This window comes from Coregonus lavaretus, assembly GCF_964263955.1.
Source record: "Coregonus lavaretus genome assembly, chromosome: 34".
NCBI classification, from domain to species: Eukaryota; Metazoa; Chordata; class Actinopteri; order Salmoniformes; family Salmonidae; genus Coregonus; species Coregonus lavaretus.
This window is the reverse complement of record NC_140021.1, coordinates 30,801,571-30,820,318: the sequence shown is the minus strand read 5'-3', so window position 1 is coordinate 30,820,318 and position 18,748 is coordinate 30,801,571. Positions and strand designations below refer to the sequence as shown.

Here is an 18,748-nt window from a genome sequence, read left to right as displayed (position 1 = left end):
AGAATTTTCAGATATCAAAATGGGGTCATGGACCAAAAAAGTTTGGGAACCCCTGTTTTGAAGTAAATACTAAACCATCTTTTGATTTCTGAATGTGTCGGCACCGGGGACTCGGGATGTGGCTGCGTTATTGATGTCATGTTATCATGCCTTTTGATCTGAACTTAAGGATTGTTTCAGTTTTGTAAATTATTTAATTTATGGATCAGTGCTTTAGTTTATTATGTTGCTGTACAGAGGTTCTAAATTTGCGATGCATCGATGTCCAAGTTTTTCTGTGCAATAGCCCTTTGATTAGAACATTTGAAAAGTTTTGGTGTGTGTACTAAGCTATTTGATTTAATGTATATATGTTACATCACTTTGGTTTCAATAATAAATATGTTGAAATGGAACCAAATGATATGTTTTTTTTTTCTTCAGTCCTTTTGAAACAGGATAGATGGGCTATATGAGCTATGGTATAGGTCAAATGTGATTTCTGCTTATAACCAGCCTGAGTAGGCCGATAACTCCCTTTCTATTCTATTCAGAGTTTAGGGAAATTAATCGAATTGGAAATTAGCTATTATCAGGCTGGTTAATGCATGCATGTCTGCTGAATTTGGAAAATCCTCCTGCCCCACCTACTCAGCCAGTCAGGAGCCACTACTGCGTTGCGGCTGTGACGTACAGCTTACTTTTTACTAAATGGTACATGCTAAATAGTATGCAACAATGAGGACATAGTATGCAGTTTAAGTGTGTAGTACGCTAGTATGGGTATTCGGACACGGCCATTGTCTCAGTCACAGTTCAATAGTTTTGCTGTGCTGTTTATGAGGGATGAGACCTTGAATAGATCACATTATTGTCCTTTTCCACTGTGATGCAGACAGCAGCTCCTTCCTGATCTACAACCAGGATCACAACAAGTGTGTGGTGGCAGTGAGCGCCAGTCAGGTCACGGTGGCTACCTGTAACCCAGTGTCCCAGAACCAGCAGTTCCGTTGGGCCTCACGGTCTCGTCTCCTCAGCATCTCCCTGAAGCTCTGCCTGGGGGCTCAGGACCTAAAGGACTGGGTCAAGGTGCTGCTCTTCCCCTGTGATGAGAAGAGTGAGCTCCAGCACTGGCAGTGTAAGAACGAAACACTGTTCGGCCTCAAAGACAAGGCGCTGCACTTGAACTACGGCGAACGCAATGAAAATAACATGATGATCTACCAGGGAGCTGGGGTTTGGAGCCGATGGAAGATGTACGGTACTCAGAAGGACCTCTGCTCCAAGGGCTACCAAGGTAAGGAAGAGCACACACTCACCTTTACTGGAGGTTGTCATAACTGTTGTCATAAACGTTCTTAAAGACAGGAAATATACAGGTAACTGTCAAAATAAATTAAACACAAACATACAGTGTCTTAATAGGGCGTTGGGCCACCACAAGCCGCTAATGCGCCTTAGGTATAGATTTTACAAGTGTCTGGAACTCTATTGGAGGGATGTGACACCATTCTTCCACGAGAAATTCCACCATTTTATGTTTTGTTGATGGTGGTGAAAAACGCTGTCTCAAGCGCAGCTCAAGAATCTCCCATAAGTGTTCGATTGGGTTGAGATCTGATGACTGACTCAATAAACTTTGTATCCCTCATTTACTGAAGTGTTTTTTCCCCCCTTCCACAGAGGTGTTCACACTAGGGGGGAATGCCTTTGGAAGCACATGCCAGTTCCCCTTTAAGTTTGAGGAGAAGTGGTTCGCTGAGTGCACTCTGGAGGGGCGCTCAGATGGACAGCTCTGGTGCGCCACAGAGACGGATTACAATAAAGACAAAAAGTGGGGCTTCTGTCCCTCGAAATGTGAGTCAAGCCATCACATTTCCTGCCATGTTTGATGTAATTTACTGCCATTTTCCAGTGATCAGGAAAAACAGTTATACTGAGGGTCAGTAGGTGACACCTATAGAAAATCAGAATCCTTATGTATCAAGCATCTCAGAATTGGAGCGCTGATCTAGGATCAGTAGCCTTTTAGATCATAATTAATGACATTACATGGACAGGAAGAGACCTGATCGTAGATCAGCAGTCCTACTCTGGGATACTTTATGAATACGAGCCCAGTTCCTAAATAAAAATGTCAAATCAATTTGACTCATGGGCGTACACACATCTCCAACACCAGTGGCCTACTCTATCCTAGAATGTGATGATTTTGTAAATAGAAGGGAAACGACCTGGGTTTAAGATGTGTTTACCAGTCTGAAACACCTGCATCAACAGAAAACGAAACACTTTGGGGACGGCATCCAATTCAAACAATGCCGTAAAACTCCCTGCCATGCCTGTGATAGCGGCAGATTCCTCATAAAAACAGAGGCTACACAGGAAATTCTTTGATTTTCCTGTTTTTCCGTGACCTCACTGGAGGTCTGGTCTCTGACCTCCCGGCAGAAAAACACAAATGCTTCCTCTCGTTCCTCTAACTGTGTGACTCTTTTCCCTTCCAACCTGACTGGAGCTCAAACCTGTAATTCCCCAAAACTGGGACAGGAAGAGGGAGGAAGCCCCCTTTCACCATAGTTTCTGGTAAACTGCCACCATAGTCACAGATATCAAATCAAATCACATTTTATTGGCCACATGCGCCAAATACAACAGGTGCAGACATTACAGTGAAATGATTACTTACAGCCCTTAACCAACAGTGCATTTATTTTTAATAAAAAAGTAGAATAAAACAAAAAAGTGTTGAGAAAGAAAGAGCAGAAGTAAAATAAAATAAGAGTAGGGAGGCTATATACAGGGGGGTACCGGTGCAAAGTCAATGTGCGGGGGCACCGGCTAGTTGAGGTAGTTGAAGTAATATGTACATGTGGGTAGAGTTAAAGTGACTATGCATAAATAATTAACAGAGTAGCAGCAGCGTAAAAAGATGGGGGGGGGGGGGGGGGGGGGGGGGGCAGTGCAAATAGTTTGGGTAGCCATGATTAGCTGTTCAGGAGTCTTATGGCTTGGGGTAGAAGCTGTTGGGGCTAGGTCTTTTGGACCTAGACTTGGCACTCCGGTACCGCTTGCCGTGCGGTAGCAGAGAGAACAGTCTATGACTAGGGTGGCTGGAGTCTTTGACAATTTTGAGGGCCTTCCTCTGACACTGCCTGGTATAGAGGTCCTGGATGGCAGGAAGCTTGGCCCCAGTGATGTACTGGGCCGTACGCACTACCCTCTGTAGTGCCTTGCGGTCGGAGGCCAAGCAGTTGCCATACCAGGCGGTGATGCAACCAGTCAGGATGCTCTCGATGGTGCAGCTGTATAATTTTTTGAGGATCTGAGGTCCCATGCCAAATCTTTTCAGTCTCCTGAGGGGGAATAGGCTTTGTCGTGCCCTCTTCACGACTGTATTGGTGTGTTTGGACCATGATAGTTCGTTGGTGATGTGGACACCAAGGAACTTGAAGCTCTCAACCTGTTCCACTACAGCCCCGTCGATGAGAATGGGGGCATGCTCAGTCCTCTTTTTTTCCTGTAGTCCACAATCATCTCCTTTGTCTTGGTCACGTTGAGGGAGAGGTTGTTGTCCTGGCACCACATGGCCAGGTCTCTGACCTCCTCCCTATAGGCTGTCTCATCGTTGTCGGTGATCAGGCCTATCACTGTTGTGTCGTCGGCAAACTTAATGATGGTGTTGGAGTCGTGCCTGGCCATGCAGTCATGGGTGAACAGGGAGTACAGGAGGGGACTGAACACGCACCCCTGAGGGGCCCCCATGTTGAGGATCAGTGTGGCAGATGTGTTGTTACCTACCCTTACCACCTGGGGGCGGCCCGTCAGGAAGTCCAGGATCCAGTTGCAGAGGGAGGTGTTTAGTCCCAGGATCCTTAGGGGGGCAGCTCTAAGTGGTAGAGATTAACAACACTATTTGTTTCAGTTCTTGGACCGTTATTGATGCTTTACTTTTTCCATCTCAAGTGTGACTTATTATTTTTGTGTCCCTCTCAGCGTCCTCAGGTTGGGACAGTGACCCAGTGACAGGTGCTCTGTACCAGAGGAACACCCAGTCTGTGCTGACCTGGCACCAGGCGAGGAAGAGCTGCCAGCAGCAAGGAGCTGACCTGCTCAGTATCATAGAGCTCCACGAGCAGACCTACATCTCAGGTATGTACAGGCAGCCCTACATCCTACATCAGCTATGTACAGGCAGACCTACACTACCGTTCAAAAGTTTGGGGTCACTTAGAAATGTCATTTTTTTCGAAAGAAAAGCAATTTTTTTGTCCATTAAAATAACATAACTTTGATCAGAAATACAGTGTAGACATTGTTAATGTTGTAAATGGCTATTGTAGCTGGAAACGGCAGTTTTTAATGGAATATCTACATAGGCATACAGAGGCCCATTAGCAGCAAAGAAAAAGCCATTTCTCAGACTGGCCAATAAAAAGAAAATATTAAGATGGGCAGTCTGAGATACGGCTTTTTCTTTGCAACTCTGCCTGGAAGGTCAGCATCCCGGAGTCGCCTCTTCACTGTTGACGTTGAGACTGGTGTTTTGCGGGTACTATTTAATGAAGCTGCCAGTTGAGGACCTGTGAGGTGCCTGTTTCTCAAACTAGACACTCTAATGTATTTGTCCTCTTGCTCAGTTGTGCACCGGGGCCTCCCACTCCTCTTTCTATTCTGGTTAGAGCCAGTTTGCGCTGTTCTGTGAAGGGAGTAGTACACAGCGTTGTACGAGATCTTCAGTTTCTTGGCAATTTCTCGCATGGAATAGACTTCGTTTCTCAGAACAAGAATAGACTGACGAGTTTCAGAAGAAAGTTATTTGTTTCTGGCCATTTTGAGCCTGTAATCGAACCCACAATTGCTAATGCTCCAGATACTCAATTAGTCTCAAGAAGGCCAGTTTTATTGCTTCTTTAATCAGCACAACAGTTTTCAGCTGTGCTAACATAATTGCAAAAGGGTTTTCTAATGATCAATTAGCGTTTTAAAATGATAAACTTGGATTAGCAAACACAACGTGCCATTGGAATACAGGACTGATGGTTGCTGATAATGGGCCTCTGTACGCCTATGGAGATATTCCATAAAAAAATCTGCAGTTTACAGCTACAATATCCATACAACATTAACAATGTCTACACTGTATTTCTGATCAATTTGATGTTATTTTAATGGACAAAGAAATTGCTTTTCTTTCGAAAAAAATGAAATTTCTAAGTGACCCCAAACTTTTGAACGGTAGTGTATGTCAGGTATATATTTTATATTTGAGATTCTTCAAATAGCCACCCTTTGCCTTGATGACAGCTTTGCACACTCTTGGCATTCTCTCAACCAGCTTAATGAGGTAGTCACCTGGAATGCATTTCAATTAACAGGTGTGCCTTCTTAAAAGTTAATTTGTGGAATTTCTTTCCTTCTAAATACGTTTGAGCCAAACAGTTGTGTTGTGACAAGGTAGGGGGGGTATACAGAAGATAGCCCTATTTGGTAAAAGACCAAGTCCATATTATGGCAAGAACAGCTCAAATAAGCAAAGAGAAATTACAGTGTATCATTACTTTAAGACATGAAGGTCAGTCAATACGGAACATTTCAAGAACTTTGAAAGTTTATTCAAGTGCAGTCGCAGAAACCATCAAGCGCTATGATGAAGCTGGGTCTCATGACGACCACCACAGGAATGGAAGACCCAGAGTTACCTCTGCTACAGAGGAGAAGTTCATTAGAGTTACCAGCCTCAGAAATTGCAGCCCAAATAAATGCTTCACAGAGTTCAAGTCACAGACACATCTCAACATCAACTGTTCGGAGGGGACTGTGTGAATCAGGCCTTCATGGTTGAATTACTGCAAAGAAACCACTACTAAAGGACACCAATAATAAGAAGAGACCTGCTTGGGCCAAGAAACACGAGCAATGGACATTAGACCGGGGGAAATTTGTCCTTTGGTCTGGAGTCCAAATGCCGTGGCTTTGTGAGACGCGGTGTGGGTGAACGGATGATCTCTGCATGTGTAGTTCCCACCGTAAAGAATGGAGGAGGAGGTGTTGTGGTGTGGGGCTGCTTTGCTGGTGACAGTGGCTGTGATTTATTTAGAATTCAAGGCACACTTAACCAGCATGGCTACCACAGCATTCTGCAGCGATACGCCATCACATCTGGTTTGGGCTTAGTGGGACTATAATTTGTTTTTCAACAGGACAACGACCCAACACACCTCCAGGCTGTGTAAGGGCTATTTTACCAAGAAGGAGAGTGATGGAGTGCTGCATCAGATGACCTGGCCTCCACAATCACCCGACCTCAATCCAATTGAGATGGTTTGGGATGAGTCGGACGGCAGAGTGAAGGAAAAGCAGCCAACACGTGCTAAGCATATGTGGGAACTCTTTCAAGACTGTTGGAAAAGCCTTCCAGGTGAAGCTGGTTCAAATCAAATCAAATCAAATTTTATTGGTCACATGCGCCGAATACAACAGGTGCAGACATTACAGTGAAATGCTTACTTACAGCCCTTAACCAACAGTGCATTTATTTTAAACAAAAAAGTAAGAATAAAACAACAACAAAAAAGTGTTGAGAAAAAAAGAGCAGAAGTAAAATAAAGTGACAGTAGGGAGGCTATATATACAGTAAAATAAAGTGACAGTAGGGAGGCTATATATACAGGGGGGTACCGTTGCATAGTCAATGTGCGGGGGCACCGGCTAGTTGAGGTAGTTGAGGTAATATGTACATGTGGGTAGAGTTAAAGTGACTATGCATAAATACTTAACAGAGTAGCAGCAGCGTAAAAAGGATGGGGTGGGGGGGGCAGTGCAAATAGTCCGGGTAGCCATGATTAGCTGTTCAGGAGTCTTATGGCTTGGGGGTAGAAGCTGTTGAGAAGTCTTTTGGACCTAGACTTGGCACTCCGGTACCGCTTGCCGTGCGGTAGCAGAGAGAACAGTCTATGACTAGGGTGGCTGGAGTCTTTGACAATTTTGAGGGCCTTCCTCTGACACCGCCTGGTATAGAGGTCCTGGATGGCAGGGAGCTTTGCCCCAGTGATGTACTGGGCCGTACGCACTACCCTCTGTAGTGCCTTGCGGTCAGAGGCCAAGCAGTTGCCATACCAGGCGGTGATGCAACCAGTCAGGATGCTCTCGATGGTGCAGCTGTAGAATTTTTTGAGGATCTGAGGACCCATGCCAAATCTTTTTAGTCTCCTGAGGGGGAATAGGCTTTGTCGTGCCCTCTTCACGACTGTCTTGGTGTGTTTGGACCATGATAGTTCGTTGGTGATGTGGACACCAAGGAACTTGAAGCTCTCAACCTGTTCCACTACAGCCCCGTCGATGAGAATGGGGGCGTGCTCAGTCCTCTTTTTTTTCCTGTAGTCCACAATCATCTCCTTTGTCTTGGTCACGTTGAGGGAGAGGTTGTTGTCCTGGCACCACACGGCCAGATCTCTGACCTCCTCCCTATAGGCTGTCTCATCGTTGTCGGTGATCAGGCCTACCACTGTTGTGTCGTCGGCAAACTTAATGATGGTGTTGGAGTCGTGCCTGGCCATGCAGTCATGGGTGAACAGAGAGTACAGGAGGGGACTGAGCACGCACCCCTGAGGGGCCCCCGTGTTGAGGATCAGTGTGGCAGATGTGTTGTTACCTACCCTTACCACCTGGGGGCGGCCCGTCAGGAAGTCCAGGATCCAGTTGCAGAGGGAGGTGTTTAGTCCCAGGATCCTTAGCTTAGTGATGAGCTTAGAGGGCACTATGGTGTTGAATGCTGAGCTGTAGTCAATGAATAGCATTCTCACGTAGGTGTTCCTCTTGTCCAGGTGGGAAAGGGCAGTGTGGAGTGCGATAGAGATTGCATCATCTGTGGATCTGTTGGGGCGGTATGCAAATTGGAGTGGGTCTAGGGTTTCTGGGATTATGCTGTTGATGTGAGCCATGACCAGTCTTTCAAAGCACTTCATGGCTACAGACGTCAGTGCTACGGGTCGGTAGTCATTTAGGCAGGTTATCTTAGAGTTCTTGGGCACGGGGACTATGGTGGTCTGCTTGAAACATGTTGGTATTACAGACTCAGTCAGGGACATGTTGAAAATGTCAGTGAAGACACTTGCCAGTTGGTCAGCACATGCTCGGAGTACACGTCCTGGTAATCCGTCTGGCCCTGCGGCCTTGTGAATGTTGACCTGCTTAAAAGTCTTACTCACATCGGCTACGGAGAGCGTGATCACATAGTCGTCTGGAACAGCTGGTGCTCTCGTGCATGCTTCAGTGTTGCTTGCCTCGAAGCGAGCATAGAAGTGGTTTAGCTCGTCTGGTAGGCTTGTGTCACTGGGCAGCTCGCGGCTGTGCTTCCCTTTGTAGTCTGTAATAGTTTTCAAGCCCTGCCACATCCGACGAGCGTCAGAGCCAGTGTAGTATGATTCAATCTTAGACCTGTATTGACTCTTTGCCTGTTTGATGGTTCGTCGGAGGTCATAGCGGGATTTCTTATAAGCGTCCAGGTTAGAGTCCCGTTCCTTGAAAGCGGCAGCTCTACCCTTTAGCTCAGTGCGGATGTTTCCTGTAATCCATGGCTTCTGGTTGGGGTATGTACGTACGGTCACTGTGGGGACGACATCATCGATGCACTTATTGATGAAGCCAGTGACTGATGTGGTGTACTCCTCAATGCTGTCTGAAGAATCCCGGAACATGTTCCAGTCTGTGCTAGCAAAACAGTCCTGTAGCTTAGCATCTGCGTCATCTGACCACTTTTTTATTAGCCGAATCACTGGTGCTTCCTGCTTCAGTTTTTGCTTATAAGCAGGAATCAGGAGGATAGAGTTATGGTCAGATTTGCCAAATGGAGGGCGAGGGAGAGCTTTGTATGCGTCTTTGTGTGTGGAGTAAAGGTGGTCTAGAGTTTTTTCCCCTCTGGTTGCACATTTAACATGCTGGTAGAAATGAGGTAGAACGGATTTAAGTTTCCCTGCATTAAAGTCCCCGGCTACTAGGAGCGCTGCATCTGGATGAGCGTTTTCCTGTTGATTAATGGCCTTGTACAACTCATTCAGTGCAATCTTAATGCCAGCATTGGTTTGTGGTGGTAAATAGACAGCTATGAAAAATATAGATGAAAACTCTCTTGGTAAATAGTGTGGTCTACAGCTTATCATAAGATACTCTACCTCAGGCGAGCAAAACCTCGAGACTTCCTTAGTATTTGATTTTGTGCACCAGCTGTTGTTTACAAATATACACAGACCGCCACCCTTTGTCTTACCAGAGTCTGCAGTTCTGTCCTGTCGATGTAGCGTATAGCCCGCTAGCTGAATGTTGTCATTGTTTTCGTTCAGCCACGACTCCGTGAAACATAAGATATTACAGTTTTTAATGTCCCGTTGGTAGGATAACCATAATCTTAAATCGTCAATTTTATTCTCAAAAGATTGAACATTGGCTAATAGGATTGATGGGAGAGGCAGTTTACTCGTTCGCCGTCGGATCCTTACAAGGCACCCGGATCTGCGTCCACGATATCTCCGTCTCTTCCTCACGCGAATGACGGGGATCTGGGCCTTGTCGGGAGTCTGTAGAATATCCTTCGCGAACGCCTCGTTGAAGAAAAAGTCTTCGTCCAACGCGAGGTGAGTAATCGCTGTCCTGATATCCAGAAGCTCTCTTTGGTTATAAGAGACGATGGCAGAAACATTATGTACAAAATAAATTACAAATAACGCGGAAAAACACACATAGTAGTACAATTGGTTAGAGGGCTGTAAAACGGCAGCCATCTTCTTCCGGCGCAGTCAACTTTATGAGAGAATGCCAAGAGTGTGCAAAGCTGTCATCAAGGCAAAGGGTGGCTATTTGAAGAATCTCAAATGTAAAATGTATTTTGATTTGTTTAACACTTTTTTGGTTACTACATGATTCCATATGTGTTATTTCATATTTTTGATGTCTTCACTATTATTCTACAATGTAGAAAATATAAAAAAAAAAAAAGAAAAACCCTTGAATGAGTAGGTGTGTCCAAACTTTTGACTGGTACTGTACATCTGAGGTACAGTCCCTAAAGCTCCATGAGCAAATCTACATCTGACGTACAATCTAACCTGTTGTACATGGGAGGACTAGGACCAGAAACCAGCCGAGGCATTTCTGACACACCAGCTCAAAGATGGACCAGCCCACCGGACATTTACTTGAAGTGCCTTACAGTGTGGCCAGTCTGTTTCTGCTCTTGTCTAACCTACAACCTCACCTTGATTTGGAGTGAAATTAATCTGAAACACTCAATTGCTTATTAGGAATATCATAATTCTCTCGTGGATGTATTGTAATGCTTTTCATTGTTGCAGGGTTGACCAATATCCTGGGCACCTCTCTGTGGATTGGACTGAATAGCCTGGACTTTGAGGCTGGATGGCAGTGGAGCAATGGAAACCCATTCAGATATTTAAACTGGGCCCCGGGTGAGTGCAACTGCATGCAACACATCACACTATACTTTACAGCTTTGAGGTCAACTGAGGTTGTCCAACTATGCTATGTGTTCCCATGGTGCAGGAAGAGAATGAATAAATATATGGGTCAATATTTCCTAAAGGACATCCATCTACTGAACCCGGGCACACCTGTGGAACCCTGAATGCTGGCAAGGCCTCGAAATGGGAGACCAGTGAATGCTCCAAGAACCTTGGATACATCTGTCGCAAAGGCAACTCTACAGCTCTGGCCCCTGCCCAGATAGGTAAGAACTGAATCATACATGCTTGTCATGAACTACACTAGAACACTTTTAAGAAGTTTTGAACTTGCAACACAAGGTTAAAATGATTCTACACAATTCTTGCAACATTTCAGCCAGTAGTTCTGAAAGTAGCACTCACAAGCCAAAAGAGGTCGCCAAAATGTGTTTACTAAGTTATGTTAGGGCCGTGCATGAGCAATACAAAACCTGGTTGTGTAGTGTAAACAGAACCATTATACACCCAGTGTACAAAATATTAGGAACACCTGCTCTTTCCATGACATAGACTGACCAGGTGAAACCAGGTGAAAGCTACAATCCCTTATTAATGTCACCTGTTACATCCACTTCAATCAGTTTAGATGAATGGAAGGAGACAGGTTAAAGAAGGATTTTTAAGCCTTGAGACAATTGAGACATGGATTGTGTATGTGTGTCATTCAGAGGGTGAATGGGCAAGACAAAATATTTAAGTGCTTTTGAATGGGGTATGGTAGTAGGTGCCAGGCACACCGGTTTGAGTGTGTCGAGAACTGCAATTCCTAATGTTTTGTACACTCGGTGTATATCAGTGTACAAAACTCAAGTAGAACAAAATGGCACTACAGTTTGGCAGTCTAACACTTTCTGAACCTACCTTCTCAATGACTGTTGAACTTTGACCCCCCTCTGTAGGCAAAGACCAGCCTACCTTCTGTCCTAGTCACTGGATCCCCTACGCAGGCCACTGCTACTACCTGGAACGTACCAAGAAGATGTGGAAGGATGCCTTGTCCGCCTGTCACAAATATGGAGGGGACCTGGCCAGCATCCACAACATAGAAGAACAGAGCTTCATCATCTCTCAGTCAGGATACAGTGAGTACACAATCCATCCCAAATGGCACCCCATTCCCTAGGGACCCTGGTCAAAAGTAATGCACTAAATAGGGAAAAGGTTGCCATTTGGGACGCAACCCGTGTTGTACAATGTTGTAACTCAGAAAAGTGTCTGGTATATTTGTTAGACACAAGGTTTCATATGGGTAGTCCTTTCTATTGGCTTTGAAAACGACTCTGAATCTCTGTGTGTGGGATCTTTCTGTGAATGAGCCAGCTTAGTTCATTTGAGGTAACGGTAAGTATATCACGTGTTTTCAGCTATGTCTACCTGCCTCTGAATGTCTCTCTGCTTGACTCTAGCGGCCACAGATGAGCTGTGGATTGGCCTGAACGACCAGTGGAAAGCACTGCTGTTTGAGTGGACCGACCGATCCCATGTGACATTCAGCCAGTGGCAGGCAGGGGAGCCATCCCATGGTGCCAACCTCCAGGAGGACTGTGTACTGATCAGAGGAAAGGTAACATCCACACTGGTCCCTCAATGGACAGACTGGGTTAATGCTAACGCTAATTAAATGCTAACGCTAATGCTAACACCAATGCTAAATGATAGGGCTAACAGTAGCACTGATGATGAAGTTTAACAGAGGTGTCAACACAGTAATAAATGTGGAATAGCGACCATGTGGACTCTCCATATTCTCCCACAGGATGGGAGGTGGGCTGATAATTTGTGTGAGAAGACCTATGGGTACATCTGTAAGAAAAAGGCCTCCACCAAACCGGTGTCAGATACCCCAGAGGAAGTCAGTCCAGGATGTAAACTGGTGAGTGGTAATTTCCTGGTTGTCGAGAAAGAGAGTATTGTACACACTGAATACAGAAAGATATCACATGAAGTAGAAACTTGAAAATAATTATAGATAAGGAGGACTATCTAGAATGGGGTCATCTTGATGGACAAAGATTTAACCGTTTGAAGATAATTGTTTCTGTATTTTCGTTCTAGGGTTGGATACGGTATGGTTCCTATTGCTACAACATTGGATTAGAAACCAAAACATTTGATGAAGCCAAGCAGACATGCCAGCAGAGTGATTCGAACCTGGTATATGTGGCTGACAGGTAGAGTATCACATCATGACTTTTCATCATAAGAGAAGATAAATATATTTGACTCATTTATTTGAGTGAAATAAGAGGATTATATTGGCCAAATCCTGGACAAGACATAACAATATGTTTTCAGATAACAGATCAAATGTTTATGTGTGTGTGTGTGTTGTAGGTATGAGAATGCCTTCCTGGTCAGTTTGGTGGGTCTGAGGCCAGAGAAGTACTTCTGGACTGGACTCTCCAACATGGCGGATGTAGACACGTTCAAGTGGACTACCCGTACGGAGGTCAAGTTCACCCACTTCAACATTGGCATGCCAGGTACAGTGTCCTTCTCGCACGATGGTTATATAGGCAGCTGCTCCAAACCACTACTGTGCATCAACTGATGATCGATTGTAGCATGAACTGCCATTGGTATTAGTCGACTGCAGTATTAAGAGGTGTACTTTCTCCCACACCTTAACCACCTTGCAAATGTCAGAACTAAATTAAACAACTAAATTTTCTCTCATCTCTTTGTGTGTTTGAAAAAAGACAGAAAACAAGGCTGTGTGGCTATGACAACTGGAATGTTTGCGGGACTGTGGGATGTGGTCAGCTGCAGCAACAAGGAAAAATACATCTGTAAGAAAATGGCGGAGGGTGTGACATCATCAATGGCCCCTCCCACCACCCCGGCACTGAGCTGTCCTTCTGGGTGGTCACCTGCTGCTGAAAGGAATGTCTGTTATAAGGTACGGTAGGGGAACATATTGTACATGTTCTGTATATGACACAAACACCTTGTTGATCAGTGAATTTAAATGAATTAATTTGAAGTGAATTGATTCATTGAAGTGAATTAATGAATTTTCTTTCCCTTCAATAAGCTTTACAAAAAAGTGAAAGAGAACAAGAAGACATGGTCAGAGGCACAGGACTTCTGCAAGGCCATTGGTGGTAATCTGATGAGTATTCACAGTTCCCAAGACCTGAACAGCTCTCCGTAAGTCATCTTCAAAGCTGTCTCTATTGCCATGAGTATCAGTGAAAACCAGTGTGGTCCTATTAAGCACTATCTGTGGTTAAAATCAAAATCAGCACGGTCGTAATAACCACTGTCTGTGGTTTCCATTTTCTCTGTTTGTTCAGGCAACATGCCGTTGATGCAGCCTGGATTGGCCTCAGCTCTCTGGATCCCAATGCAGGTTACGTCTGGGATGACGGATCAGCAGTGAGTAGCTACCATCTCATCTTTACTGTGATAACCCTTCTCCTTAGCAGTAGTTTATTACACTCTACTCTTGCTTCAATCATTGATTTGTCATCATTGTCATTAATGGTATTGACAGTAAATACAGTATTATGGTGTCCATATAAAGACAGCCTCATACTGAGACTGAGGCTAATATGGACGCCGTACAGTGCTGCTGTGTAATATTATTCCAATGTTGTTCTCCAGTTCAGCTATGAGAATTGGGGATTTGGAGAACCAAACAACTACAATAATGATGAACACTGTGTAGAGGTCCATTTTTACTTCGGACGCCAGTGGAACGATCGACACTGTGATGGCTACAATGACTGGATCTGCGAGATCCGCAAAGGTACAGTAGACTCTATCTGCTGACACTGACTTCACCATGCAGTCCATGTAAGTCATTAAACTATTAATGCACATTGAATTTGATGCGTTTTTAGATTTTTCAGAGACCCTCAACCTTGCATCTGTGCTCACCCAAACTTTTTTTTTATCCACAGGGGTGACACCAAAGCCCCCTCCCACTCAAGTTGTACCAGGTAATGCACAGAAAATATGTCCAGTTTCATGTTTCTCTTTCCTCCACTTCCTGTCTCCACTTCCTCCTCATTCCTTATCATTATCCCTGCTCTTTTTCAAACTCTTGGCCTTTTCTTTTAAGGAAAATGTATCACTGCACATACTCTCTAGCATACCATCATCAATTATTTGGTTCATGAACACAAACACTCACACCTAAGAGAAAAATGTACTCCTAATCAGGGTTGGGGAGTAACGGATTACATGTATTACATGTAATCTGTTACATGTGAGGGATTACAAAAAACGGTAACTGTAATCCGTTACGTTACCAGCAAAAATATTGTAATCAGATTACAGATACTTTTGAAAAACTAGATGATTACTTTGAGGATTACTTTTACATTCAGAAAGGATGTTTGCGAAAATACATCTTTGACACTTCTCTGTTTTCTCAATGACATCCAAATCAGCATTGAAAAAGGAACAAGTTTAATTTTGTTGCACCTGTGCGAGTCTGACCACAAGTCAGAGACCACTATGATGACACACCAAATGTGTTTGATGGATCGCGGGAAAAGAGCAGGAATAGGCTTTTGTAGGCTACAGTTACAAGATACAAGATATGTCTTCCAATGGTGCGACTGCTGTCGGCATCCAAAGATTATTCAGCTTGAATAAACGCTTGGAGGTGAGGATGACAGCAGTGGTGTAGTCTACGGCGATACGGATATCACTTATTATTGATATCTACATAGCACATTGATGTGAATCACACTGCTGCTCTCTCGTTTAGCTATTACGGATTGTGGTTGTTGTGGATGGCTGTTCACAAATCTAAATGTGTATTTTAACCCAACAATGGTTGAATTCAAGAAGTTTAAGGTGCCTTTCAATCTTTGTTTTTGAAACCAGTGGACAGCCAGTGAAATATGCGCTCTTGCAACAGTTGCATAGTGCGGATCCCAGCCTATGGAATGAAAGTAAAACTTTTATTGCGCAATCAAATCAAATCAAATCAAATTGTATTTGTCACATGCGCCGAATACAACAGGTGTAGACCTTACAGTGAAATGCTTACTTACAAGCCCTTAACCAACAATTACGTTTTAAGAAAGAATACCAAAACTAATCACCAAAAAATTTAATATAAAATAATACGAAATAAAAGTAACAAATAATTAAAGAGCAGCAGTAAAAATAACAATAGCGAGGCTATATACAGGGGGTACCGGTACCGAGTTAATGTGCGGGGGCACCAGTTAGTCGAGGTAATTGAGAGGGGGGGCGCAATGCAAATAGTCTGGGTAGCCATTTGATTAGATGTTCAAGAGTCTTATGGCTTGGGGGTAGAAGCTGTTTAGAAGCCTCTTGGACCTAGACTTGGCGATCCGGTACCGCTTGCCGTGCGGTAGCAGAGAGAACAGTCTATGACTAGGGTGGCTGGAGTCTTTGACAATTTTGAGGGCCTTCCTCTGACACCGCCTGGTATAGAGGTCCTGGATGGCAGGAAGCTTGGCCCCAGTGATGTACTGGGCCGTACGCACTACCCTCTGTAGTGCCTTGTGGTCGGAGGCCGAGCAGTTGCCATACCAGGCAGTGATGTACCAGTCAGGATGCTCTTGATGGCGCAGCTGTAGAACCTTTTGAGGATCTGAGGACCCATGCCAAATATTTTCAGTCTCCTAGGTTTTGTCGTGCCCTCTTCACGACTGTCTTTATGTGCTTGGACCTTGTTAGTTTATTGGTGATGTGGACACCAAGGAACTTGAAGCTCTCAACCTGCTCCACTACAGCCCCGTCGATGAGAATGGGGGCGTGTTCGGTCCTCTTCTTTTTCCTGTAGTCCACAATCATCTCCTTTGTATTGATCACGTTGAGGGAGAGGTTGTTATCCTGGCATCACCCGGCCAGGTCTCTGACCTCCTCCCTATAGGCTGTCTCGTCGTTGTCTGTGATCAGGCCTACCACTGTTGTGTCATCGGCAAACTTAATGATGGTGTTGGAGTCGTGCCTGGCCATGCAGTCATGAGTGAACAGGGAGTACAGGAGGGGACTGAGCACGCACCCCTGAGGGGCCCCCGTGTTGAGGATCAGCGTGGCGAATGTGCTGTTACCTACCCTTACCAGCTGGGGGCGGCTCGTCAGGAAGTCCAGGATCCAGTTGCAGAGGGAGGTGTTTAGTCCCAGGGTCCTTAGCTTAGTGATGAGCTTTGAGGGCACTATGGTGTTGAACGCTGAGCTGTAGTCAATGAATAGCATTCTCACATAGGTGTTCCTTTTGTCCAGGTGTGAAAGGGCAGTGTGGAGTGCAATAGAGATTGCATCAACCGTGGATCTGTTGGGGCGGTATGCAAATTGGAGTGGGTCTAGGGTTTCTGGGATAATGGTGTTGATGTGAGCCATGACCAGCCTTTCAAAGCACTTCAAGGCTACAGATGTGAGTGCTACGGGTCGGTAGTCATTTAGGCAGGTTACCTTAGTGTTCTTGGGCACAGGGACTATTGTGGTCTGCTTCAAACATGTTGTTATTACAGACTCAGACAGGGAGAGGTTGAAAATGTCAGTGAAGACACGTGCCAGTTGGTTCAGCGCATGCTCAGAGTACATGTCCTGGTAATCTGGCCTTGTGAATGTTGATCTGTTTAAAGGTCTTACTCACATCGGCTACGGAGAGCGTGACCACACAGTCGTCCGGAACAGCTGATGCTCTCATGGATGTGTCAGTGTTACTTGCCTCGAAGCAAGCAATCTAATTCATGATCATAAAAAATGAATCCACAGGCCTAATGTCCATTGCTCGTGTTTCTTGGCCCAAGCAAGTCTCTTCTTCTTATTGGTGTCCTTTAGTGGTGGTTTCTGGTAATGATGGACTGTCGTTTCTCTTTGCTTATTTGAGCTGTTCTTGCCATAATATGGACTTGGTCTTTTACCAAATAGGGCTATCTTCTGTATACCACCCCTACCTTGTCACAACACAACTGTTTGGCTCAAACGTATTTAGATGGAAAGAAATTCCACAAATTAACTTTTAAGAAGGCACACCTGTTAATTGAAATGCATTCCAGGCGACTACCTCATGAGGTTGGTTGAGAGAATGCCAAGAGTGTGGAAAGCTGTCATCAAGGCAAAGGGTGGCTATTTGAAGAATCTCAAATATAAAATATATAATGATTTGTTTAAAACTTTTTTGGTTACTACATGATTCCATATGTGTTATTTCATAGTTTTGATGTCGTCACAATTATTCTACAATGTAGAAAATAGTAAAAATAAAGAAAAACCCTGGAATGATTAGGTGTGTCCAAACTTTTGACTGGTACCATTGATTCTTGAAGAATATAACTTATAAATGCCTCATGAGCTTAGTTCCACTCCATGAGAACCCAACATATAAGCTTGTTTTTCTCCCATGTTTGTAAACATTGTAAATGTAAACAAACACTGTATAGCCTCATAACATTGTTAAAACTATCATTTTGATATCATGGATGGTCAGTCCTTGCATCCATAGCTCTGACTATTAATCTGTGAGTGGTTACATTTCTGCAGGCCCATCCCTCAGCTTCTTACCAAAACTGAGGCGGGGCGGCCGTTTTGTTACTGTTTCATCTGTGGATTTGCCCTTTAAACAGCTGCATATTTTCACGATATCAAAGTGTCACCAACAAAAAGGTAAACAATAGGCCTATAGTAAATGCAGCATATGGCATACATTTTCCACATGTAAATAACACTTTTCAGTAGTGCTCAAAGCATGCCATTCCATGAGTGCAGCATTTATTTTTCAACTCGAATCAATGAGCCTAATCAGTCCTCCATGACAACAAAAGTAGGGCTGGCTGATAAGTCCTTAGTTTTTGGGTTATGCTCAGGTAAAACTATTTGACTAATCTATATTTCCATATTTCCAAGTCCTATTCTTGAAGATCAAGGGGTATGAAATGTATTGGAATGACTGGAAATCTGATAGACTTTGGTTTTTAATGTAAAGATATAATTTAATCATATATATGTAGTAGAATGCGATGGGTTAGAAGAAGCCTACATAACCAACCCATAAAGTAACATTTAACATCCATATATGGCCAGCTATGTAAACTTTAACAATGATTTATCCTGCAATAGATGTCATTCAATTGATAACGTACATTTTTGTCTTCTTCTAATGCCTTTTAAGGGGAAAGTAATCTAAAAGTAACTGAATGTAATCAGATTACGTTATAGAGTTTGGGTAATCCAAAAGTTGCGTTACTGATTACAATTTTGGACAGGTAACTAGTAACTGTAATGGATTACATTTAGAAAGTAACCTACCTAATTTACTT

The 18,748-nt window shown here is 44.1% G+C and overlaps 1 protein-coding gene across 1 annotated transcript in view; it reads left to right on the top strand.

Annotated features, from left to right (window-relative positions):
- Positions 1-18,748, top strand: part of LOC311109014 (macrophage mannose receptor 1-like) — a 46,506-nt gene that overhangs the window by 6,064 nt on the left and 21,694 nt on the right. Inside the window, exons 2-16 of the mRNA XM_084151799.1 lie at positions 875-1,276; positions 1,663-1,836; positions 3,976-4,131; positions 10,329-10,442; positions 10,577-10,720; positions 11,396-11,578; positions 11,903-12,060; positions 12,253-12,369; positions 12,552-12,667; positions 12,831-12,979; positions 13,196-13,395; positions 13,531-13,646; positions 13,793-13,874; positions 14,103-14,247; positions 14,402-14,440. Coding sequence (XP_084007925.1) covers positions 875-1,276; positions 1,663-1,836; positions 3,976-4,131; positions 10,329-10,442; positions 10,577-10,720; positions 11,396-11,578; positions 11,903-12,060; positions 12,253-12,369; positions 12,552-12,667; positions 12,831-12,979; positions 13,196-13,395; positions 13,531-13,646; positions 13,793-13,874; positions 14,103-14,247; positions 14,402-14,440 — 2,295 coding nt within the window. The remainder of the gene's footprint in view (positions 1-874; positions 1,277-1,662; positions 1,837-3,975; positions 4,132-10,328; positions 10,443-10,576; positions 10,721-11,395; positions 11,579-11,902; positions 12,061-12,252; positions 12,370-12,551; positions 12,668-12,830; positions 12,980-13,195; positions 13,396-13,530; positions 13,647-13,792; positions 13,875-14,102; positions 14,248-14,401; positions 14,441-18,748) is intronic.